The sequence below is a fragment of the Rutilus rutilus genome (genome assembly GCF_951802725.1).
Source record: "Rutilus rutilus genome assembly, chromosome: 17".
NCBI classification, from domain to species: Eukaryota; Metazoa; Chordata; class Actinopteri; order Cypriniformes; family Leuciscidae; genus Rutilus; species Rutilus rutilus.
The window spans coordinates 2,084,687-2,111,800 of NC_140230.1; the positions used below are offsets into that span (position 1 = coordinate 2,084,687).

At 41.2% G+C, this 27,114-nt stretch overlaps 1 protein-coding gene across 2 annotated transcripts; it reads left to right on the forward strand.

Moving 5' to 3' along the window:
• Window positions 1-25,806, forward strand: atg5 (ATG5 autophagy related 5 homolog). 2 transcript variants are annotated; one of them, XM_084435685.1, is made up of 8 exons: window positions 1-65; window positions 1,220-1,491; window positions 2,692-2,819; window positions 5,257-5,335; window positions 5,412-5,574; window positions 6,821-6,915; window positions 12,103-12,220; window positions 24,867-25,806. In XM_084435685.1, exons 2-8 carry the CDS (start codon window positions 1,384-1,386, stop codon window positions 25,001-25,003), a joined length of 828 nt encoding a protein of 275 aa, XP_084291811.1. In that variant the 5' UTR covers window positions 1-65; window positions 1,220-1,383; the 3' UTR covers window positions 25,004-25,806. The 2 variants fall into 2 exon arrangements, with proteins under 2 accessions (XP_084291811.1, XP_084291812.1); XM_084435686.1 differs by having other exon boundaries at window positions 1,338-1,491.
• Window positions 25,807-27,114: the final 1,308 nt, after the last annotated feature.

Genomic DNA, 27,114 nt, shown 5'->3' on the forward strand with positions numbered 1-27,114 from the left:
GTCCGCGCCGGATGTTTGTCGAAGATGAGCTGTACTCTACCGCTTCCGGTCGACACCTAATGAAGGTATGTTATTATTCTGTTTTCGGGCTGTTATGTGTGTTTTTTCGCAGTTGTTTCTGAAATCGAGGCAGTTTTGCTCTCTTTATCAGCTGTAAATGTGTGTCTCCGTGTGCTGTGTTGTTAGTGCTAGCGTTATTTACACACGACATCATACTGTCAGCTTCAGAACAGGCGAATAAACATCACAAATATAGTTGATAGTTTTACAGTTTGTCGTTTTAAAGTTTTTCGTTATTCTTCTGTTTGTCATAAAGTGTTAAATGTTAACAGTAGCCAATGTCAGCACAGCTAATCTTTGACTCATAAGAGCTGGTGTTTATCTTTAGATTTCCTCTTATGTCATTTCTTCATAAGTCATTTCCACACACACACACACACACACACACACACACACACACACACACACACACACACACACACACACACACACACACACACATGTCTGGTTCACTATCTTTGTGGGGACTCTCCATAGACTTAATGGTTTTTATACAGTACAAACTGTATATTCTATCTCCTTACACTAACCCTACCCCTAAACCTACCCATCACACACACACACACACACACACACACACACACACACACTAATTTGATTATCAACATTATCCCTTACGTAATAAATGAACCTTATTGTTTCCCACTCGAACAGCAACATCACATTTGGTTCCCACAATGTAATATTAACCAAACGCACACACACACACACACACACACACACACACACACACACACACACACACACACACACAAGGTGTGTTTTAATGGCTCATCTCAGATTTCTTTGACAGAAAGCTGATGTTTGATATATTGCTGTCAATCAGAGAGAATTATCTAGAAAATTAAGCAATTCTTATTATTGTCAGTTTAAATAAAATACTGTCAGAACAAAGTAAGTAACAACTATATAAGTGGTATTAGATGTATAAACCTGAGAATAAATATTTCAATTTCCAAATTATTAATATTAATTTTTCTTTTTTTCTTGCTGTTAAAACATGGGCTGTCATAAATAACATAATTGATTGTCGTCACTATTTACAAAGCAGAACGAATTTAAAGAAATGAACAATAAATTAAATAATATCAAATGTTAAAACATATTTTGATTAATATGTCGAATGAACAACTTTGACAGCCTGTTTCATGTGCTTTAGTCGTCTGCATGTGAGGCCAGATAACAGGAAGTGTCTGAGCTCTGGATCTCTGAGGAGACTGTGAGGTCTGCTGGATCTGCTGGTGAAAGCTTCATCTATCCCGTGTGTGTTTGCACAGCTCAGACACTGAAGAGCGTGTATGTGGCGTCTGGAGAACCAGGACCATGGCGGATGACAAGGATGTGCTCCGGGACGTTTGGTTCGGGAGGATCCCGGCCTGTTTCACTCTCTCTCCTGAAGAGACCACAGAGAGAGAGGCTGAGCCCTACTATGTGAGTGAAGATGACCAACACTCTTTGCCTTGTCCAAAAACACACACTTGTGGTCTACACAAACACTTGTGGTCTTGGCCACTTGAGCGCGCGTGCACACGACTGTCCCGTGTCTTAAACAGGCCAGAGTGCTCTAACTGCACACTACACCTACACTATCTCGGTATTCGAGGCTCAGCGTATCCCAGCATGCATTATGTTTGGGAACTCGCGAGATGTCGAGGAAAACATTCCACTGTAACTTCAATTAATCAGATGCATATAATTTGGGAGTAACAACATAACGTGTTGCACATTTTAGTGGTGCAAAGATGATTATGTGTGTGTGTGTAGGCCTGTTTTGTACAACATTTGCAACTGTTTTTATCACTTAATTAGAAGCACTGTCTTCTGTTAGTTACACAGCGACTACTGAACAGACATGTAGAGGTTTATTTTAAAATGCAAAGTATTGAAAATATAGTAAATAAAAGCTCTGTAAACACAATAAAGGTCTACACACACACTTGCAGTCTTTATGCCTACTTGAACACTTGGGCCAGACAGAGGGAACACTTAAAGCTGCAGTGTGTGAGATTGACAGCTAGTGGTGGAGAGCGGTACTGCAGTCTGAATCAAAATATCGGAGGTCGCTGTTCCCCGCCTCCTCAGACTCGACACTCACGCTGGTCGCCAGATTGAGGACACGCGACAGGAACGAGCACAACTGACAATGAAAGCCGAGGAGACGTACACACTGTAAGCTGAGTCGATTTATCCGCGCTTTAATATGCTCTCGTTCACAGAGATTATTAGATGGATATCGAGGCTTTCTAGGGTGTGTGGAATCTGCCATCTCTGACACAGTTTGTTTGCTCGTTTCCACGGATACGATACGCTGTGTTTCCCGCCAACTGGCATCCCGAAACACTATTGGCTGAACTGGCAGTGGGCGGAGTCACACAGACCAAAACAAAACAATAATAATAAGTAAAATAACTGTGTTTTCCAGAGGAACGAGTGTGTGAACGTACCATGTTTCCTCAATATCTACAAACATATTATGGTATTTTTATGCTTTAGTAGAGTAAACACATTACATACAGCACCTTTAATGTGAGTAGACGAGTGGTCAAGAGCAAAGAGCGCAAGTGTGTGTGTTTGGACAAGGCGTGTCTCTGTTGTGGATCGTGTCACATGACCTGTGTTGTGTCCAATCAGCTGCTGCTCCCACGGGTCAGTTACCTCACGCTGGTCACGGATAAAGTCAAGAAGCATTTCCTCAAGGTCATGAAGGCAGAAGACGTGGAGGAGATGTGGTTCGAGTACGAGGGAACGCCGCTCAAATGGTACGTCGAGCTGACAGACACTTTCACATTCATGAGTTCAGCGGATGCTTTTATCCGAAGCTTCTCTGCTAGCGTTGAGGGAACAGGTCAGGATAAATGTTGTCATGATACTTCCAAACAATCCCTTAATAAAGTCTTGATGTTCAAAAAGATGATATTTAAATGCATAGTTTAGCAGAGCTCTGTAGTTTTAAAGTCCCCCTGTAGTCAATCATCGTATCCCTTAAACTCATCTCTGAGCACCAAAATTACATATTTGATCGTTTTTTCCTTAAAATATCTTGAGTGTAACTCGACACCCTTGCCTCATTTAGTATGCGCGGTTCTATGAATATGCAAATGAGCCCCGCCTCCACTCACTCACTCAGCTCAGAGATCCACTGGTTGACGATCACGCGTTGATCTGATTGGTTCACTGCAGTTTTAAGGAGGAAATACTCAGCAATGGTGTCGACTTATGAACTTACACACGCTTTGTCTTATTAAAGCATATTAAAAACACCACATAGACATATAAACAACATTAAAAGCTGGATTTCCACCACAGGGGGACTTTAAAACACACAATACAATGATGATTGAGAGATGAACCAATAAACCTTTCTCTAAAGCCTGTATTATATTTGATAGTCATTAATTCTATAAAGTTATATCTGTATATTCAAGTAAACCTCAGTTTCTTCTGTCCAGTAAGTGTTCATCTTGAACTATCACTAACAATATCAAAGTTATTCTTACGTTTACTTGATAAAAACCAGTAAAGACGATGGAGGAGGACGTTTGTACAGTGACACTAAAGGAGTTTTACTGGATAAAACAGTGTAAGCTATCAGTCAGAGACAGAAGACTGGAAGAGGTCGAGTGTGACGGGTTATCAGCAGAGTTTGATCCTAAAATATCATACAGTAGACTTTACAGGGTTAATAAGTAGCAGAAAAATAGTATGTTGTGTTCAATATAAATGATGCGTTCATTGTTTAACCAGACGAGCCACTCTCTAAAGGCCTGTCGGTGGAGTTTGAGTGTGGACTGACTGGTTTCTGCCGGTTACAGGAGCTCGTGTTCCTCAGACGTCTCACAGGACTGAGTTATTGTTGATGTTCTCGAAGGAACAGTAGTGTGATCAGAGCTGTGTGTGTGTGTGAGTGAGTGGTGCACTTCTGTCTGTCACCACAGGGTGGCGGAGTAAAGCTGAGGATCTCCTGCTGCCGATGGCAACTGTGGCATTCAGTTCTTCTCTTTAACTTTCTTTATTGTATTTTTTGTTGAGACATATCAAAACCATACAACACACAAACCAACATCTATTCACTCACACATGCCAACCCACAGGATACTTTCCACAACCTCTAACATTAGCACATACACACACATATACACACAAATGTAAGAAATAATAACCATAAAACAATTAGATCCTCCTTGTTCAAAGTAATTCAGTGTCTCTTCAAGAACTTTTCCAACATAAATGTTTGATTTTAGTTTTGTTGTTTCTGTGTGTCCTGCATATTCCAACATCTCACAGACAGCATTTTACTTTCCCCATTCAAGAATTGTGTTAACATCATTCACCACCACCTGTTGGTAATATCTGAGATCGAACAGTACAGGACATGTGATTTATATTCCTCTTCTGAGCTTAAATGTTCACATGTATTGAGGGATCAGTTTAACTCACCAGAAGAATTAATGTCATTAAAGTGATCTATGAGGTGATCGATGTGTTAGCGGCCGCTAAGTTAATAACTAATGATCTTCACGACAGAAGTGAATCACTCAAAACTGACTTAATCTGGACAGTAACTTCACTGTGGATCTGCTGTAGAGCTCAGCCTCTGCGACTGTGATCTCCTGTTGTCTCTGTAGAGCCGCTCTGAGACGCCAGTGTTGGTGAAGCGCTGTGTAAATGCAGGAGACTCGACTGACTGTGAACGGGTGCCAGATCTTCTCTAACTGTTCTCCTTTCTTCTTAAAGCTACACTGTGTAATATTTTAAGTTGATTTTTAGCAAAAAACACTTTATTTCAAAATTATACGTTCTCATTAATGTGCACTTCAACCAACTAATTAAGTATTCTCGTAAGTGTATAATCTGCCCTTTAGAGTACATACGAGCGAGTCACTCGAATGGCGGAGGCCATGTTATGCATCCATATTAAATATATTAGACAAAGAGGGACATACAAGCTTCGCCTTTCACGTTTTTACACTCAGTGGCACCGTGACGAACGCGAGAGGGAGATTTGCTCGCGTTTGCCGGCAGATTTGAAATAACACGGCCACCGTAGGAGTTAAAACGCCCTCGGAAAGCGAGGAGCTAGAAAGGAATATTCCGTTGGTAGTCATAAACAATTTGACCGCTGGATGGGAGTAAATCCCACACAGTGTAGCTTTAAGGAATGAGCTGTAGTGTGTAACTGTGTGTGCTTGTGTTCAGGCACTATCCCATCGGTGTGCTGTTCGACCTGCACGCGTCCAACACCGCTCTGCCCTGGAGTGTGTCCGTGCACTTTAAGGTGTGTGTGAACTCCTCTCTGCTTCATTATATGGTGTTGTTAATGTGCCCGAGTGCTGATGTGCTGTGTCCTGCAGAACTTCCCCGAACACGACCTGCTCCACTGCACATCCAACTCTGTGATCGAGGCTCACTTCATGTCCAGCATTAAAGAGGCCGACGCGCTCAAACACAAGAGTCAGGTGATCAACGACATGCAGAAGAAGGACCACAAGCAGCTGTGGATGGGGCTGCAGAACGGTACACACACACCTCTACACACACACACACACACACACACAACTGTGGATGGGGCTGCAGAACGGTACACACACACCTCTACACACACACACACACACACACACACACACACACACACACACACACACAACTGTGGATGGGGCTGCAGAACGGTACACACACACCTCTACACACACACACACACACACAACTGTGGATGGGGCTGCAGAACGGTACACACACACCTCTACACACACACACACACACACAACTGTGGATGGGGCTGCAGAACGGTACACACACACCTCTACACACACGCACACACACACACACACAACTGTGGATGGGGCTGCAGAACGGTACACACACACACCTCTACACACACACACACACACAACTGTGGATGGGGCTGCAGAACGGTACACACACTCTGAACTTTTGCTCTTATTTCTGTGCAGTCTGGATGAGTCGATAGAAAGCTAAAGCTAAGAATGGACAGAAACTCATGCAGTGTGTGATGAGCACAGGCTATCTGTCCTGAATAATAGCTTTCCAAATTAGAATTAGTGTGTTCCCAACCGTAGCGTGTGGTACGTAGTGTGTTAACGGGTTATACTGCCCACAACCCATTATGTTTTGGACAAGGATTCGATTAGAACTACAAATACGAATAAAAAACTACAAACATGGTGGATGTGCAAGAGATGATTGACAGGCCAGTTTAACAGGTGCATTTACTGTAAAGAAGCGCCTGAGGGGTCCGTTAAAGACACACTCATGATGAAGTAGTTCGTCCCAAAGCTTGCCACGTAATGTCCTCAGTTTCTTCAGAACCATGCGTTCTTCTGTGTGTGTGCGTGTGTGTGTTCAGGTTTCAGTCGTTCATTTAAAGGTGAAAACGTGAAGCTCTGCAGATAAACTGAGAGCTGTGAGTTTCAGAAGCAGAGATGTTTTGATAATACACAGCTGTCCTGTGTGTGTGTGTGTGTGTGTGTGTGTGTGTGTGTGTGAAAGAGCAGAGAAAGTAACAATTTCTAAGCGGATATTGATTTTCACCTGCACATGTGAGAATGCAGCCAGCGTGACTGAACACACACACACACACACACACATTCCCCTTCTCTGCGTCTTCACTCCACACAGTGACAGGAAGTGTCTGAGGCTGTGATTCCTCCAGGCGTCTCTGTGTGTGTTGGACGGCAGAGAGACTGCTGTGTGATCTCCTTCATCTACTGTCATTGATTACTGTGATTTGCTTCTTTCACAGATAAATTCGACCAGTTCTGGGCCATGAATCGTAAACTCATGGAGTATCCCACTGAAGAGGGCGGCTTCCGCTATATTCCCTTCAGGATATATCAGGTATTTGTTCATTTATTCATTTCACACACACACATGAGCTTTAGAAACATAAAACTACTCGTTTAACCATGTTGATTATATTAATAAAACTACATATTTTCAGTTTATTGTAAAATATGCATTCATATATAGTGTAGAGTGTAGGAGATTACAGGATGTCATTTGCAGTGCTTCATGGGAGTGGGCGGAGCTAAAGCGCTCTTCTATTCTCGTATTGGTGTAATTTTCTGCACAGCATCATGGGTAATGTAGGTTTCCACTAAGGCTGGGTGATAAACGATATCATATTGACATCGCTTTAGATAGTTATTGATAATATTCAGCGTCTGCATCTCAATATATGAGGACATGACCTTTTCTGAAACTTTTCACCGTTTTATTTGATAAAAACTACCGTCAAATACACACTGACACTGACAACCCGTCAAAATAAGAGTTCAGTTTAACTTCTAGAAATGATGACAGAAATGCATCACTACTGGATCGTAAGATGTGCTTCTCAGTGTAATAATACTAATAATAATAATATATTTCTAAGGAACATCATACAACAAAGATATTTCTTTCGTCCATGTTTTAAATGTTTACAGTTCTGTTCTCTCATTTTCTGTGACAAAAAATATAAATATACGTTTTGTCGTAAAATTAATTGTTATACTTTTACTTGATTACATTTTAAAAGCTTTACTACATTGTTATAGTTTATAGAAATTTGTATTAAATTATAAAACACTGAATCGCAAAAACAAATAAAATAGAATTTAGGAAAGAATCCAGTTGATTTCATGTGGCCGTACAGTAAAGGCAGCCAGTCTGAGGCAGCCAGTCTGAGGAGGCCAGTCTGAGGCAGCCAGTCTGAGGCAGCCAGTCTGAGGAGGCCAGTCTGAGGCGGCCAGTCTGAGGAGGCCAGTCTGAGGCAGCACATCTGAGGAGGCCAGTCTGAGGCGGCCAGTCTGAGGAGGCCAGTCTGAGGCAGCACATCTGAGGAGGCCAGTCTGAGGCGGCCAGTCTGAGACGGCCAGTCTGAGGAGGCCAGTCTGAGGCGGCCAGTCTGAGGCGGCCAGTCTGAGGCGGCCAGTCTGAGGAGGCCAGTCTGAGGAGGCCAGTCTGAGGAGGCCAGTCTGAGGAGGCCAGTCTGAGGAGGCCAGTCTGAGGCGGCCAGTCTGAGGCGGCCAGTCTGAGGAGGCCAGTCTGAGGAGGCCAGTCTGAGGCGGCCAGTCTGAGGAGGCCAGTCTGAGGCGGCCAGTCTGAGGAGGCCAGTCTGAGGCAGCACATCTGAGGAGGCCAGTCTGAGGCGGCCAGTCTGAGACGGCCAGTCTGAGGAGGCCAGTCTGAGGCGGCCAGTCTGAGGCGGCCAGTCTGAGGCGGCCAGTCTGAGGAGGCCAGTCTGAGGAGGCCAGTCTGAGGCGGCCAGTCTGAGGCGGCCAGTCTGAGGAGGCCAGTCTGAGGCGGCCAGTCTGAGGCGGCCAGTCTGAGGAGGCCAGTCTGAGGAGGCCAGTCTGAGGCGGCCAGTCTGAGGCGGCCAGTCTGAGGCGGCCAGTCTGAGGCGGCCAGTCTGAGGAGGCCAGTCTGAGGCGGCCAGTCTGAGGCGGCCAGTCTGAGGAGGCCAGTCTGAGGCGGCCAGTCTGAGGAGGCCAGTCTGAGGAGGCCAGTCTGAGGCGGCCAGTCTGAGGAGGCCAGTCTGAGGCGGCCAGTCTGAGGCGGCCAGTCTGAGGCGGCCAGTCTGAGGAGGCCAGTCTGAGGCGGCCAGTCTGAGGAGGCCAGTCTGAGGAGGCCAGTCTGAGGAGGCCAGTCTGAGGCGGCCAGTCTGAGGAGGCCAGTCTGAGGAGGCCAGTCTGAGGAGGCCAGTCTGAGGAGGCCAGTCTGAGGAGGCCAGTCTGAGGAGGCCAGTCTGAGGCGGCCAGTCTGAGGAGGCCAGTCTGAGGAGGCCAGTCTGAGGAGGCCAGTCTGAGGCGGCCAGTCTGAGGAGGTTAATTGTGAAGGAACAGGTTTACATTAATTCTCAAGGTCTAACACACATGTGGAAAGCACTTCCTTCCCCTTTAATGGCAAATTAATATTGTGATAAATATCGATATCATATGATATGGAAAAAGTGGTGATGATATGTTTGGCCATATCGGCCAGGAATTCAGGAGTTAAACATGATTATTGTCATGATTTCATGATTATTAACATGATTCAATAAGTTGATATAATGTGGGCTGACTTTAAAGGCTTATAAGTTATCCTTTAACATCTATATCCCTATGGAGAAAATGAAAGGAGTTTTTAATTTTTAGTGTTAGTTATTTAATGTCAGCAATATAACACAAGGTGTGGTGATATCAATCTTTTTTATGTAAATAGATTAATGAAGTTTATTACTGCATCGTCAGAATATGAGACACTTTTAATCGCTTTTTGATTTACCGAACCGCTTTTGTGTGACGCATCAACGAGAGAAAAAAAGGCTTTATCTCTGCAATTGTAACATCCACTGGTTGTTGTTACAATTGTTGTTATATCAATAATTTCATATCAACTCTATGATGGTGCCACAGATTGGTCAAATGTTAAAAGCTGTTGTCAAGTCATTCCCAGAATGCATTTCACTTAATTTCCTGGCCATTTGTATGCTTGGTCTCATAAGTGTATAAATATTATATTTGATAGTCATTTGACTGTTTATTTAATTATTTGAATTCACCGTTTGAATATTTGAAAGACAGTTTGAATTTTTAGCTTGACTTGTTCATTGGCCTTTTTAAAAGTGTTCATGAAAAGGAAGTTACGCTCTTCTCTTTTCCTCTGTCGTCCTCTATCTGTTTCTGATTCCTATTGATGAAGATCAGTTTCACATCAGACATACTGTAATAACTCCCGTGTACACTGTGCTGTCAACATAATTACCTTATAGAAAATATGACGCCTCTCACTCCCAAATCATTCATAGATGCGTCGGATAAAAGTCTAATATGAGCTCACACACTTTTCACACTTGCATCATATCAAACTTTTCACATTTTCAAAGACATTATTTTCCAACAGCCTACAATTTTTAATGTTCTCTGTACAGTATTGATCTGTCCTCCTGCAACATGTGTTTGGTGAAAAGGAGGAAAGAGTAGAAGGAGACGCTGGATGACAGGATTTAGTTTGAATAAGAAAGATATAAGTGTAGTTGAGTAAGATATAAGATGTGATGTAGGTAAGCTGGTTTATTTCTCTTCTTTTGGCTGGTAGAAGTTCTGAATTGCCGGTAACTTAATGTAGTAGCCAGATTGGCCGGTGAGTGAAAATTAATTTCAAACCCTGATTGTTTTCAATATTCAAATTTCTCACCTGTTTGGTGTTTTATTTTTATTTTTTAACTTCTTGACCACATCCCTGGATTAAGCCCAGGCTCTGATTATTCCTGAAAGATCCTCTAATGATGATGATGATGATGATGATGATGATGATATCCAGGCGTCTGAGACCCGAGAGCTCAGAGAAAGGCTTGTGCCGGGTCATGTGTTGGTCTTCCAGGTCGAGTGTCAGGGGAGTTGAAAAGAAAGTGTCGGCACCCAGAGTATCACACTTCTCATCAGCATCAGGAGCCTTTCGGATAATGCCGAGCTCAATAATTAATGCTGGCCTTTAAAAATGCATGGAAGTAGCTGTCGCTTCTCACACTCTCTCTCTCAGATGATCTCGGTGAGTCAGTTTTTCTGGAAACCCGATCGAGAGCGGATCATCCTGAGACACCTTCTCTTCCCGAGCGCCGAGGGTGTCGTGTCACAGCAGCTTTTCACAGCACCAACATCCAGTCCTATTGTTTACCAGGCTGTGTGTGTCCAGATCTTACAGAATGACACGCTCGGGCACTGACCACATGCGAGATGTGTGTGTGAAACCTGGATCGCGTCCAGCATTCGACACCCCGAGGCCGAAGGAAAGACTATGCCGTGACTACCGGCTGTTAACACGCTCAATATCTCGTTCCGCTGTTCACATCGTCACACACACACACCAGTGTGTGCTCAAAACAGCCGCTCACTGACAAGATATTAACACATGAATGATGTCGTTAGCTCTCTATAATGACACATAATGACTATATTTAAGAATTGGTTTCTATTCCTGCGACGCCGCGGCTGGATCTGCAACATGACAGTGATAATCACTGATTATGAGCTTTATTTAATGTTAAAAGCATCTGATGTGAGTTCGATTGTGCGTTACAATGTTGTGTTACTCCCTAAAAAATAATTGCGTTACTTTTTATGGAAAGTGATACGTTACATTTGACAAAATTAACAAATGTTACAACAAAGTTTTGGCAAATGTAACGGCTCTTTCACAGCAGAAGGGAAATGAATAAGCCTCAGGCTGAAGGAAATGTAGATTAGTAGAAAAAAGTAGTATCGTCATTTAGACACTGAACATTTCTTTTAAAGTCCCCCTGTAGTCCATCATTGTGTCCCTTAAACTCATCTCTGAGCACCAAAATGACACATTTGATAGTTTTTTCCTTGAACAAAATGTCTTCATGCCTTAAAATATCTTGAGTGTAACTCGACACCCTTGCCTCATTTAGTATGCGCGGTTCTATGAATATGCAAATGAGCCCCGCCTCCACTCACTCACTCAGCTCAGAGATCCACTGGTTGACGATCACACGTTGATCTGATTGGTTACAAGGTAGTTTGTGACGTCAGAAACACCAGTGATTTCAAAGCGTGTGTTTCTGAGACTGTCTTTGGTTCACTGCAGCTTTAAGGAGGAAATACTCAGCAATGGTGTCGACTTATGAACTTACACATGCTTTGTCTTAAAGCAGATTAAAAACACCACATAGACACATAAACTACACTAAAAGCTGCATTTACTTCAAAACTGACCTGAACAATTCTGAAAACCATAAATGTTCATTTTCTATTGAAAGGGCTGTTGGGTAATTTCTTTTGAGAGCCTTTTTTGAGAGCGTTGCACTGCCATTATTTTTTTAATTTTTTATTTATTTTAACCTTTATTTAACCAGGCAAGTCACTTAAGAACAAGTTCTTATTTTCAACAACAGTCTGGCAGGAGAGTTACACTGGACATACAAACAAACATACATTACAATAAACACACATATAGTTTCATTTAAAACATTTACAAGCTGTGATAAAAACCCTCCCTATAGTCAGTCTAACAGTGTTGATCTCTGTCCCGTTGCAGACGACGAGTGACCGCCCGTTCATCCAGAAGCTCTTCCGGCCCGTGTCTGCCGAGGGACACACTCTCACACTGGGAGACCTTCTGAAGGAGATGTTTCCCTCCAGCATATGTGTGGAAGGTGAGCCGTGTTTGACATGGAAAGGCAGATTTTCATGGTATGTCAAAGGCGAGACACTACAGGTGAATAGGGTAACATTTTTAACTAGCAGATATCACCATGAAACTTTCCCAGTTGATTACCTACATTGAGATGAGAAAAACATGTATTACAAGTTTTCTGTAATTTAATGTTTAAATATGCAAATTAGGCAATATCTAATTAAATATGCGCTAATTTGCATATATTAAAAAAATTCAATCTGAGTATTGGATAAAGCCAGGTAAAAAAAAATTTCATTGTGTTCACATATTAGATGGGGAAAAAATACAGAAGTATTTATGGATATCTACTTTTGTTATCCTGTAAATCAGAAAATACTGTCAATAGCCTTAAAAAAAATATTTTTGCCATGTTTTTTGGAATAAAATGTTATATAAATCAGGCTAGGAATAATATATTTGCAAATCCCTCTGTAAATGTCTTCATAATATACCTAGGTACAAGACTGGAAAGTTTGGTGTGTATAGAGGTGCTGCTGAAGTGGAGATTTCGGTATGAGTGTGAGAGAAAGGTCATTTTGAGAAACGGCTTTAAAGATTTATCATCAGCCAATGAGATTGCGCATTCAGCCCTTTTACTTTCACGATTGGTTGCTGATAAAAAGGAAATGACCATATTTGGATCTGACAGCATTGTATAGGAGAGAGAGAGCTGTCCAGCGGTGTGTGTGATGACAGAGAGCAGACAGAGATCGCGGAGCAGCATGTTGATTAAGAACGACAACTTTTGTTGAATTTAGGAGAAATCTACAGACGCAAACAGACAAAGTGTGTAAAATAAAGACCTAAATGTGTATTGCAGACTTTTTTTCACCACAAGTCTGAAAGAAGACATGATATTGAAGACAAATATCCCAAAATCTCAAAATTGACCAGTAAAAAAAAAACCCAATGTTTTTGCCTGCCGTGTCTCGCCTTAATCAGAGTGTGTGTGCTAACCAGCCGCGACGGCGGCGAGTCTTAAGTGCTATAATCTATAATCGGGTCCCGGTGCTTCTAACAACCCAGAAAACATGAAAAGTGAAACCCAGTAACTGTGTTCTGGTGAGCCTTTCTCTGCAAGCATGTCAGAAAATAAGCCGATCAGATTTCGCTCTCCTTCTGATGTATGAAGAGGATCTTATTATAATATTAGCGGCCCTTAATCTGCACTGTTACACACACCAGCCGACATTTGGTTCCACACGCGCCAACAGAGACCAGTTCTAACGCAATGATAAAGATCCAGCAAAGCCTGAAACTGTTCTGTGGTTGAGCACAGACGAGCACTGAACACTATTGACCAGAACATGTCACCGCTGTCTTATAAACACCTCAGGAACTGTGGACACTTGTGGAGAAGTTCAACATGATGATGAGATGATCAATGTAACTCCACAACAACTACACAAATGTCTCCACTAACATTCAGAAGCTCTTCCTGAGTCTCTCCGTAAGGCTGCACTCGCTACTGGTTATTCTGGGATTCTGGATGAGGGAGATTGGGGTGGTTTCAGGGCTCGACATTAAGCCTTTTCATGTGCTTGTCCTTTGGACAAGTAAATCTGTCATTCACTTGTCCGAGTAAAAAAGTTGCTTGTCCGGAATGTGTGTGTGTGTGTGTGTGTGTGTGTGTGTGTGTGTGTGTGTGTGTTATTCTACGGTTCTGCTGTGATCTTTGTTTGGAACTATTTTCGCTGCTGAAACGGAACAAAAACAGTCAATATTGTGTCTAAAATGTAAGTGACTTAATTTGAACTGTTTATTGAACTGTTGTATGAAAGCAATGTCACATTTTCAGTCGGGATGGTACTCAGGAAAACGGCACTCGTCGTGTGAGGTTGCTAAACTGTATCATATGTTAAAAATATAAAAACACATTTTGAATTTTGGCACAGGCAGTATGTTGTTAACTGAGTTTAAACTGAGTTTACATTTGTTTGGATTTCTCCTAGAGAGGCTGCGCGAGCCTCAACAGCACAACCTTGTTACCGTCTAATACATTTATTATCCACTATCGATCGCAACTTACAATAAATATAATACAATCAGAATCATTCTCTCATTTTAGTGATTCCCTAGTTATTCTTTTGTTATTGACGTTTAATCAGGCTACTTGTCCGGTCGGGCATGTAAAATTCTCTTTTACTTGTCCCTTCATAAAATCCACTTGTCCCGGACAAGCGTTAATGTCGAGCCCTGGTTTTGTTATTGCCGGAGAATCTGAAGCTCGAGTAAAGGCTCCGCCCTCTTCTGAACGGAGGCGGAGCTGCAGCTCATTTGCATTTAAAGGGACACACACAAAAACAACGTGTTTTTGCTCACACCCATAACACCGTGTCCTAACCAGACGCGATGCGATAAGATTCCAGCGACAAATAATTTGTCTGTCCACACTAGACGCGACGCGACTGCGAGATGCGTCAAAATCAATCAAAACCCTACAGCCAATCAGAGCAGCGTGTGGGCGGAGTCTCGCGGCGAGTGCACGGCACCAGAGAGAAATCCTGACGGCACTCGCAAGAACATGGATAAGTAGCTGCATAATCAAATTCACAAACATTACACCATTTAAACATTATTAAAAATACATAGGCTGAGTTACTAAAACAATCTTTGTCAAAGAAGACACTTGTTTGTTCACAGTTTGAACGTTCTTGTTTCCATTTGTTTAATTTGAAGATCTGAGGTGAATTATCCACTGTTGCTTTTACAGCTCAAAGCTGGAGCACTAAATGATGTTCAGAGTCACATGACACGCTTTTAACATTAAATAAAGCACATAAACAGCACCTGAGATTATCATCGCCACACTTTGTGTTTGTTGTTCCAGTGCGACGCAGAAAATAGAAACCGTTTCTGAAATAGGCTCGTCGCCGTCGCGGCTGGTTAGCACACACACTCTGATTAAGGCGAGACACGGCAGGCAAAAACATTGGGGTTTTTTTACTGGTCAATTTTGAGATTTTGGGATATTTGTCTTCAATATCATGTCTTCTTTCAGACTTGTGGTGAAAAAAAGTCCGTAATACACATTTAGGTCTTTATTTTACTGCACTTTGTCTGTTTGCGTCTGTAGATTTCTCCTAAATTCAACAAAAGTTGTCGTTCTTAATCAACATGCTGCTCCGCGATCTCTGTCTGCTCTCTGTCATCACACACACCGCTGGACAGCTCTCTCTCTCCTGTACAATGCTGTCAGATCCAAATATGGTCATTTCCTTTTTATCAGCAACCAATCGTGAAAGTAAAAGGGCTGAATGCGCAATCTCATTGGCTGATGATAAATCTTTAAAGCCGTTTCTCAAAATGACCTTTCTCTCACACTCATACTGAAATCTCCACTTCAGCAGCACCTCTATACACACCAAACTTTCCAGTCTTGTACCTAGTTATATTATGAAGACATTTACAGAGGGATTTGCAAATATATTATTCCTAGCCTGATTTATATAACATTTTATTCCAAAAAACATGGCGAAAATCATTTTTTTAAGGCTATTGACAGTATATTCTGATTTACAGGATAACAAAAGTAGATATCCATAAATCCCTCTGTTTTTTTTTTCCCATCTAATATGTGAACACAATGATTTTTTTTTTACCTGGCTTTATCCAATACTCAGATTTTAACTGCTAGTTAATTTTTTTTCCCTCTTCACCTGTAGTGTCTCGCCTTAAACATGGAAAATAACCTTTTATCACGTGTCGCGGCGTGTGTAGTTAGGACACGGTGTGAAGGGGCAACTTTGACAAGCTATAATAAATGATCTGGTATTTTGAGCTGAATTTTCACAGACACATTCTGGGGAAACTATAGATTTATATTACATCTTGTGAAAAGGGGCATAATGTCACCTTTAATCTCTCACGGGAGGTCGTAATCAAAGATTAGTGGAGGAGACAGTAGAGGAAAACATCTGGAGATAGATGGAGGAGATGAGAAAAGGGAAATGAAAGGAAAAGACAAATGAGGGTTGCATGAATGAAATCCACAGCCAAAACAGAGGCGGTGTGTGTTCCTCCTGATGGGAAGTAGATAAGCAGACAATAGCAGTGAGGAGCCCAGCACATCTGTGTCTATTCAAGGCCTGATGCTTTGTCTGTAGTCAGGTTGAAGAGAAAGTGGCACTTTGTGTTTTGTTATTGCTCTGCCTCTTCCAGATATGTGGGATTAGCTTTGATAACAGCTCATGGTGTCGAGATTACAGGGAAATACATCTCGACTTGCTCAACCTGGGAAATGCCTTTTCTGTCAGAAGATTAGAGTTGTGAATTCTTTCGCTTTTGATTACGCTTATGAACAAGGAGTCGTTCACTTCAGAATTCAAATGTCCTGGTCATTTACTCTCCCCCACCTCATCCACTCTCCCCCACGTCATCCAAGATGTTCATGTCTGTCTTTCTTTCTTCAGTCCAAATGTGAGTTTCAGTGCAGCTTCAGAGTCTCGACACGATCCAGCCGAGGATTAAGAGTCTCATCTAGACAAACCAGCGGACATTTTAGAACAAAATAAACATTTATATACTTTTAAAGGGGTGGTATAATGCCCTTTTCACAAGATGTAAAATAAGTCTCTGATGTCCCCAGAGTGTGTGTGTGAAGTTTTAGCTCAAAATACCCCACAGATATTTTTATATAGCATGTTAAAACTGTCACTTTTTGAGGGTGAGCAAAAACGCACCGTTTTGTGTCTGTCCCTTTAAATGCAAATGAGCTGCTGCTCCCGGCACAGGGGGGCGGAGCTTCAATAGCTTGTGTGTTAGCAGCTCCGATTACCGATTTTAGCAGACACACACTAAAATGACAGAAACTGCTCGGCCTTTTATGTTTAAACGGAGTCAGACAAAGATGGAGAGACTCAAGAAGAAGTGACAACACATAGAAAGCAGCAGGACGATTCTGAATGGTTAGTTGATGAATTTATGTAGCTGATGTAGAGTTAACTATCTTCAATTAGCATATTCTCTCATGATAATCTATAAATCGCTCATATAGGAACTGTTGTGAGATGCACACAGAGTGACTTTCTATTGCATGTGAAAAGATGGATGCTAAAGTTTGAGCTGACTCACAAATGTACTCGACTACAACAACTCTTCCTGTCCTCAACATGGACTGTGTGTTCAGGGGGCGGGGTTTATGTAAATTTCAGGGTTGGTGATGTCACTAACCTTGGAGGAATGTGGTGTAGTCTCTACCAGTCATTTGTTGTAGTCCTTAAAAAAATGTCTTTAAAAGCAAATATCTCCCTTTGCTCTGAGCTTTGAGCGTCGTAACTTTGCAGATGTTGTGTATGCTCAAACAGCAACATTACACACTAACTACAGCTAGACAAGTGAAATCATACTCAACCACCCCTTTAAACACTAATGCTGGACTTGCACTAGCTGTGATGTGACACACATTATGTAATCAGGTTGAAAGGTCACCTCAGAAACCTTCGTTTCTTTTCCACTGAAGAAAGAAAGACATGAACATCTTGGATGATGCGAGGGAGAGTAAATTATTGTACATTTTATTGTATTTCATTTCAATTTCTGTACTATGCCTCCCTGAAACACTACAAACACATGGTGCATTTATATTTATTTGTGCTATTGCTCATTTCTTTATTTGTTCGTATTTTATTACTGACCGTGTCCTTGTCTTAAATAATGTTTGAAATGTATATTAGTTAGTCTTACTGTTTTTGCTGTGGTATTTTAGTTAAAACCATGAGCAGAAGTGTTCAGTAGCCTGATGAGGTTTGCTCTTGCTTTATTCAGCTGCAACACTTTTTTTTTGTTGGAAAATTAAAAAATGTCTTCCTTATTGGAATCAAACCTGGGAATCTCTAAGAATGGGAATTGATAAGGAGAATCGGAATCACTAAAACTCAATCGATACTCGACCCTACTTCAGATGGTCTCAGTTCATGTGTCATTGGCTTGATTAATCTTCATCAATGCACACATGAGTAAATATCTACTTTTTGTGACTTTAGACGACTTGTTTTATCAGCAGATGTAGTTTTTCTGTGTGAAGCTTTGGTGTTTTAATGCCACAGATGATGACTTGCAGTCCTGTTATGTTTGTAACGAAATGGGGATTCCCACAAATACAACTAAACAGGATTTGCAGACAGACTGGTGATGCTCGTCTCAGACGCCCAGTGGAATGGAATCTGTTGATAGATTTGATCCATTTTGGGGGTATAAATGGAGACATGCTCAAATGTTTCGGCCTCTCCTACGCTTTTCACAATAAGATAAAGAATTCTTATATATCGAAACGGCAATACACGGTAATCTAGAATTTCCCTTTGTTCTGCTGTAGAAGTTGGTCAGAAGAGTGAGAGGTTTATAGTGAATAAGAGGGTGTGTGGTGGTATTGCTTCAAATAAATGAATTGCGCAGAAACCCCCCGCCCATCATCCCTTCATATCAGCCCACGGGTTCAGAAAGCTCCAGCTGGGCCGCCCACCTCCATCACACGCTCTCTTACCTTCATAATGTGGTGAAAAATGGGGTTAGTTACTCAGAAATGATCTAAACTCTAGATTTTGAGGTTCGAAATCAGAGGCCTTTTCATAAGACGACTTACAGAATATGCAAGTCATGAGATATCGTGTAGTTTACACACATTATGTGCTAATGGATTTTTATCAACATTATTCGTTTGAAATGTACAGTCAAACCTAAATGTATTCAGACTCCTTCAACATTTCTCACATTATCTCAGTTTATTCGCTATCATTTAGAAAATGGTAATGAAATATGAGCAGAACTCAGCTGATATTTGACTGGTTTTGTCCGTCCTTCTGTTAGACTGTCTCACACATGAATTATGTTGAATATCTGTCAGCTGTTAAATTTAACTACACAATTAGATAATACCAGTTTAGCTCAACCAATCACCAAGCAATGCTTCATTGTGTTCAGTCTGTGTGTAAAAAGAGCATTAGTTATTAAAGATAAAACACTTCAGCAAATCAGCTCAAAGTGTCTGAATAATGTTTGGTTAGACTGTACATGAATCTATAAGGCAGAGCATATTCCTTTAGGTCTTGTTTTGAATTACTGTATAAGTTTGGATTTAAAGGGTTAGTTCACCCAGGAATATATTCTGTCATCATTTACTCGCCCCTGTTGTTCCAAACCCGTCAAACTATCATTCATCTTCATAACACAAAGGAAGATATTTTTAATGAAACCTGTAAGATTTCTGTCCCTCCATTGAAAGTCCATTCCTCCAAAACTCTGACTTTTCAAAACTTTCGTAGAATCGGGTGGTTTGATCCAAGTCTTCTGAAGAGAGACGACGGCTTTAAATGATGAACAGATTCAATTTAGATTTCAACACACATGCAATAGAGCACATAAAATATGATAAGTGGACAAATATGTGTTTGGAACAATATGAGGAGGAGTAAATGATGACAGAATTGTGATTTCCGGGGGAACAAACTCTTGAAGAAGTTGATATGAAATGATCCTGCACTGTGAAAAAATAATTTTACAAATATTCACTGTCTCAATTAATGTTCAGGAAGTGTTTTATGTCATATGTGAAACGAGTTGTCCGAGTTCAGGTGTAATTCCTAAATATTTTGTAGTAGCAATAATAGGCAATGACGACAAACCAGTTCGTTTAGTGTAGTTTATGTGTCTATGTGGTGTTTTTAATCTGCTTTAAGACAAAGCGTGTGTATATTCATAAGTCGACACCATTGCTGAGTATTTCCTCCTTAAAACTGCAGTGAACCAAAGACAGTCTCAAACACACGCTTTGAAATCGCTGGTGTTTCTGACGTCACAAACTACCTTGTAACCAATCAGATCAACGTGTGATCGTCAACCAGTGGATCTCTGAGCTGAGTGAGTGAGTGGAGGCGGGGCTCATTCGCATATTCATAGAACCGCGCATACTAAATGAGGCAAGGGTGTCGAGTTACATTCAAGCTATTTTAAGGCAGGAAGACATTCAAGGAAAAAACAATTAAATATGTAATTTGGTGATCAGATAAAATGATTGACTACGGGGGGACTTAAATCATTCAACAAGACAGAGAATTTTGTATATTAAATGTTTACAGTATTTCATGCATTTTTATGTAATGTCAGGCTGCGTATTCTTTCCTTTTAAAATAATAATTCCCCGTAAGGTCAGCTCTGCACAGGAGGATGTGAGGAATATCTGTGACGGAAGCTCTCATTGGCCCATGTGATCGTCTTGACCCCGCCCCTCTTCTCACCTGATTATTGGTTTATTTGCCACACCTGTCCTCCCTCTTTCCCTCCCTCTTTCCCTGTGTATTCTCCCTGTGTTCTCTTGTCTAATGTACGCTGAGTTATCCTGTCCAGCTGTCGGACATTAATAAAGCCTTTTCCAAACCGGACACTGAGAACTTTGGGATTTGGCTGGTTTTGGTTTCGACTACTGAAGTTTACGTGACACCATTAGCGCCAGCAACGCCAAGGTCATCCCAGCACATATGGTTTATTAATAATCCCGGCGCACAGAAGCCCATGCCAGGGCTTTCCCGTGGGCGTTCCTCATAACGGATGAACTAGCGAGTTGTGAAAATAAAAGCAAGTTGTGTTCGTGTTTACTATATGAGTTTGTTTTTGAATTCCCCTCCCATCATTCTGAGAGTGAGAGTGGGGACTCACCCACCTTACACACACACACACACACACACACACACACACACACACAGAGATCTTCAAGGAATCAGTGCCTCCTGCTCATCACTCTCAGACTCTCTCTCACACATAGAGACTCACGCACTCTCTCTCTCTCTCTCTCTCTCTCTCTCACACACACACACACACACACAGATCTTCAAGGAATCAGTGCCTCCTGCTCGTCACTCTCACCCTGTTGGTTATTCCTCTCGTTGAGTCTGTCTTTGTCCAGTTTGTCCGCTATCTATAAGCTCTGAGCTGTTCAGGTTTTCTGAGATCATAAATCTCTCATGGATTCTTTTTTTTCCATTAATATAAGCGTGTCGCATAAGTGGGCATGGAGGCAGTTCTGTTATGACGTGGAGGTCGTGCTCATGAAAGAGTGTGTGCTGGTGTGTGTAAGGGTCAGCCAGTGTGTAGTCATATGTGCCTGTGTTCGGTGAGTCCCCTGTTCTGGGTGTGTGTGTGTGTGTGTGTGTGTGTGTGTGTGGAGGCGTGTGTTTTACTTCTTCCTGTTGAGCTGAAGACCATGAGACTAAGACTAGCTGAAGGACGTGTGAACACCTGCCAACACACTCGTTAGAGGATTCTATTAAACGCTCGTTAAATACACTATTGTTCTCTAGCATTGTTCATGGAAACTTTTTATCATCATCATCATCATCAATTATATTATTATTTAATAATAACAATCATAACCACCTCAAACTCAAAGGGACAACAACATATTTTTGCCATTACTGAAATACATCTACAATAGTGTTATTCTCACTTTCATTTTAGTTTTCATATTTAGTTATAGCAGTGTTAATATTTTGAATGGGCTTTTATTTGTATATTTTTTGTTTTCATGTTAATTTTAGTTCAATTTTTAGTTATTTAATTTAGTCATTTTATTGGTTAAAAAAAAAAATGCTATTTAGGGTTAATTAATTTTTATTTCATTTTTAGTTTCTATTTATTTTTGCTTGAACTTTTTTCCATGGTAACATTTCTACTTTTCATTTAGTTTATGGTAGGGTTAGGGTAGGGTTAGGGTTAGGGTTAGGGTAGGGTTAGGGTAGGGTTAGGGTTCTAACTCAATGTGATTCATCCACAAGTATTCATGACTTTAATTAGCTCATTGTTTCTGACTTAAATTATTACTTTTAATTAATACATTTTTAGCTATCTGTGATTTTGTACATTTCTGAAATGCATAACTAAGACAGTCTCCTCTGATAACAGATCACTGTAAAGTGGACTCATGCATTTTCTGTAAAGCTGCTTTGAAACGATGTGTTTGTGAAAAGTGTTTCAGCACACACACACACACACACACACACACACACACACACACATCAATAGGTGATAAGGCAGATAAGCAGCAGTACAGGACACATAGAGACACTGGGGTTTGCCATTAGAAACACATGTAAAAGATGAAGAGTAAACACTTTTCTACTTGTTTCCTGCAGAGATAGACCAGCAGTTGTGTTGTTGCCCTCGCTGACAGCTCCGGCTAATGAAAGCGCAGATGATGCATGACTGTAGTTCAGGGTAATTGATCTGACAGAGGGAAAGCTGAGGCCGTGCCTTTTTGACCACTCGTTTAATAAACAAAAGAGTGCATTATGAGGAGAAGTTCCTTCCTGCGCTCGTTATCAGTGTCCTGAACCCCTCAGCCCTGAGCTACAGCTCACACACACTGATAGATGACGAGTGTGTGTGTGTGTGAGCTACAGCTCATCACACACTGATGGATGAGGAGAACAGACCTGATGAAGTGTGTGTGTGTGTGTGTGCTGTTCAGGACTCATCGTAGGGAGATCTGTACAGCGAGATCCTGCGTTTATCTGAAGGTTTTAAAGGGATAGTTCACCCAAAAATGAAAATTAGCCCATGATTTACTCACCCTCAACTCATCCTAGGTGTGTGTGACATTCTTCTTTCAGACGAACACAGTCAGAGTTATATTAAAAATGTCCTGGCTCTTCCCAGCTTTATAACGGCAGTGAACGGCTGTTTCTGTTTTGAAGTCCATTAAAGTGCATCTATCCATCATTACAGTGCAAGTGCACACTTATGATGGCCTTTCTGGGTGGACTGTCCCTTTAAGGGCCAGGCCGCTGTGGTTTGCGGTCGGCAGTGATCATCAGTGATGTAGTTGTGTAGTGTTGAAGGTCATGCTGATGTCTGAACCATCACTGGCTGTCAGACTCAGACTGCATTAGCCGTTTAACCCCGCGGGTCAGCAGGCTAACGGTATAATGCCACCGCCTCCAGCGCTTCCTTCAGCCCTACACTCGTCTGCAGCCGGTGTGTGTGTACACGTGCTCAGTGTGATGATACTGCAGTAATGATCATGCTGGGGTTTCAGAACGGCTGTTCGTGTACTTTCCACATCTCAGGGTCTGACTGTGTGAAATGTCAGAGAGGATCTGGATGATATAGTCTGAGTAGAGATGTCCAGGATCATCAGTGCAGCATCAGAGCAGTCGTTGCACACTTACAGTGGTGATGCACAGGCTCACACTAACACTCTGTGTTCACTTTCAACATTCAACTGCTCAACATTATGGCGACTTTAGCATGTTCTTGAAAACCACTGATCTGTATTAATGTTTAAGCTGCAAGATATCTCTAAAAGTTTTATTCTAGAAATAAAAACGAAAAACGCACAGATTTGACGGTTATAACTTATATTGTTATAATGCCAGCGATGATTGCAGACCAGTTCAGGATACCAGTATAGGCCAGCGACTCTGTGTTTCCCAAAACTGCACCATATCCTGTCAGTATGACGTGCAGACTTAGATCCTTTCATGTCTAATACTATATACTTTTACAAATATACAGTATATATATGTCTATTACAGTTTTATTAATGTTCTGAATTGGCTTTTTTTTGTATATTTTTAGTTTTCACATTAATTTTAGTTTAATTTTTTGTCATTTCGTTCTGTGGTTTTGTCTCTTTTTCTAAATATTGAGGTTTAATTATTTATTTTTATATCAGTTTTAGTTTTCATTTATTTCCAATTCGTTTTAGTGCCTCAATATTAAATCAAGTTTCAGTTCATTTCAAAGTTTCAGTTCATTCCCATTTCTTAATTTTTATTTAGTTGGTTTTTCAACTAATATTTATATTTTATTTCAGCTTTAGTTCCAATTAACATAAATGTTCAATTTAATGTGTCATTAATGTGTCAAATCAGCCACATTTATGAAAGTCAATTTTTTTCATATTTTTTCTGAAGAAAGACACAAAAATAGGTTGAAATTTGAAATAAATGTTATTTGGAAAATTGACAATTTTTACCAATTTAAAATAAATTGTTCTCATTTTTGATGAGAATAAAGGTGTGCTGCGTTTGAAATCGCGTACTATAGTAAACGAAAAACAGTGTGTCAAAAGAAGTATGTCCGAATTCACAGTTCTCATAAAAGAGTGGGTGAAAAGTCTTCCAGATATAAGCTGAAGTGTGTATTTGATGGACTCTTTAATATCCCATGAGGCCACAGGAGAGGATTAATGAACGACTTTTGGTTTTGTTTGAATATTAAATGAATGTATGAAATCCAAGTTTTATAAATGTTATAGTGTGTATATAGTGTAGAGCGCAGGGAGATAACAGGATTACATCCTACGCTTCATGGGAGTGGGCGGAGCTAAAGAGCTCTTGTTTCAGCTCTCTGATTGGTGTAATTTTCTGCACAGTATCATGGGTAATGTAGTTTGTTGTTTTTTTGGTTTATTTTTCTGGATAGTAGAAGTTCTGAACGTCCGGTAATTTAAAAGTTTAGTGGCCAAATTGGCCGGTGAGTGAAAAAGTTCATTTCAAACCCTGGTTACTATGGAAGTTTCCAGGGAACATACAAGCTTTTCTTGCTCTTCTTGCATTTCACTTCCCTTGATGCTTAACTGTGTCCTTTTCTCTCCCTCCTCCTCCTCATCCTCCTCTTCCTCTTCCCAGACGAGCCGAAGCGGTTCCAGGTGATGGTTCACGGGATCGAACCCCTTCTGGAGACGCCGCTCCAGTGGCTGAGCGAACACCTGAGCCACCCGGACAACTTCCTGCACATCAGCGTCCTCCCGGCACCCAGCGACTGATCCCGGCGAGAACAACACCGGATGGAGGATCTGCACACACACACACACACACACACACACATCGAGAAGCCTTACTGAGAGTTCACTCTCCCGTTCCCTCTCTCTGATCCCGCTAACACACGCTTAGACCCGCACATCCTTCACCAGTGTCAGGAGTCGTCCCGGTGTGCACCGAGGCCGCTGAACTGCAGGACGGGACTCGATTATTACAGGGACAAGTGTAGGAGATTCATAGAAACATGAGGAAGTCATGAGGTGTGTGTCTGGGTTCAGCTCACAGGAGCACACACACACACACCGGTCACATCGCTTCGTTATCTGGGAAACGGCTGTCATTCGTTTAGACACTAATACTGTATCAAAAGCCAAACAAGCACATCGACATATCACACTGTTCCCGAGTAACCTTACAGTATTCTCTTCTTCTCTGAGCGTGTATTTACCCCCTACCTTGAGCCTGTGTGTGTGTGTGTGTGTGTGTGTGTGTGTGTGTGTGGGATGTGGGACTGTAGACGACACACAGCTGACTCTCATTATTGGTGTGTAGGAATCGGTGAGTGTTTCCCCCGGAGCGAGACACACACACACACACACCGCAGAGCTTACGCCACTTCTCGGCAGACTCTTCTACACAGAGACGTGTGTGTGTGTACACACTCTCAGATGTTTAGATCATTCCTTGCTGCGACCCGTCTCTACTACTAACACGGTTAAATCATAACGTGGTTCCAGTGTGCGTGATTGCTTTTCTGTCTTTGCTAGATTCATTTAAAATGCATTGAATTAAAACTATTTTATAACTATGACGTGTTTCTGTGTTTATTACTCAGATCTCTCTCACAGGATCTCCGTGATCGGTGCAGAGACTCACGGTGAACGTTTCAAACTGTAGTATGTTATTTTCACATGACCTCTTCAAAACTCTTCACACAGAGACTACCAGTGACATTTATAATCATCTGGGGCCAGAAATGATTCAGACACTTTGAGCTGATCATGTTTTGCTGAAGTGATGCTCTTTTTACACACAGACTGAACACAATGAAGCATTGCTTGGTGATTGGTCGAGCTGTATGTTATTGGTCTTATGAACCATTCATCCATGCTTGTCTCCTTTAAAAAAATGGCATTTTAATTTGTTAAAATATCATAATTCTAATCTTCTGGTGAAACTCTCATTCAGATCGCCTCCATCTGACGACCCTATCGTACATGCTGTCCTTTTTAATCACGCACAGAAGAATACAGAAGAAAACATCATTTCTACTTCAGTTTTATCACAACTTCAGATTCCAGTCCAGAAGGAGATCCGGAGAAGCGTAACCTTTAACTCTACAGTAAATCTCCGTTAGAAGAATTAACCCTTTTTAAAACAACCTTTTTTTCTCTTAGTGTGAAGAATATTTCAAAAATCTATAGAGCATTTTCCACTATAACGAACGTTTTGTGCAATGGAAAGATTTCATAGATGTTAAAGAATCTTCATTGATTCCCATAAAGAACCTTTATTTTTAATATGATATCCATATTTCATTCCTCTGGAGCTGATAGCAGAGCTGTGTGGTGTAGTCACAGGCCAGCTGCTCATAATAAGCTAATATTTCACCTGATATATAAAAAAAAAAGATTAGAAAAATCAATCATTCACACGATTTATTAATTCGTGGCCATATTTTACTATAGTGGCCATTTTGTACTAATCTGTTCCCTTGTTTTAATTGACTAACTAAAATGAGGGATGAAATTAAGTTGTGGGAACAACCCCCCAGATCCGGCCCGTGTGGAACCATGAGTTCGGGATGTGGGCCGGATCTGGGCCGACACTATGTTGCTGTCTGGGAAATGTTTGATTAATGGCCACGATATCTTTTGTCCCCTCACAGACTCCGTAGTTCCAGGTCATTATTCACACTGAATATGCATTGCATTCAATGACCAAATGTATTTTTTTATTTCAATGAAAGGAATGTACTATATTTTAGTTCGATAATATTTTTTATTTCATATTTTGTATTTTTAGGGGATTTACTGTTTAAATCTGATTTACTTGATGGTACTCAATTACATTGAATAATACGCTGTATTTATAATCAATATATGCACTTTTTGAG

What these genes read in the sequence shown, in the direction of transcription:
- atg5 (XM_084435685.1), top strand. Translation starts at nt 1,384, where the DNA reads ATGGCGGATGACAAGGATGTGCTCCGGGACGTTTGGTTCGGGAGGATC. An exon ending in GAGAGGCTGAGCCCTACTAT is followed by an intron (nt 1,492 to 2,691) that starts GTGAGTGAAGAT and finishes GTGTCCAATCAG; the next exon opens with CTGCTGCTCCCACGGGTCAG. An exon ending in GTGGATGGGGCTGCAGAACG is followed by an intron (nt 5,575 to 6,820) that starts GTACACACACAC and finishes CTTCTTTCACAG; the next exon opens with ATAAATTCGACCAGTTCTGG.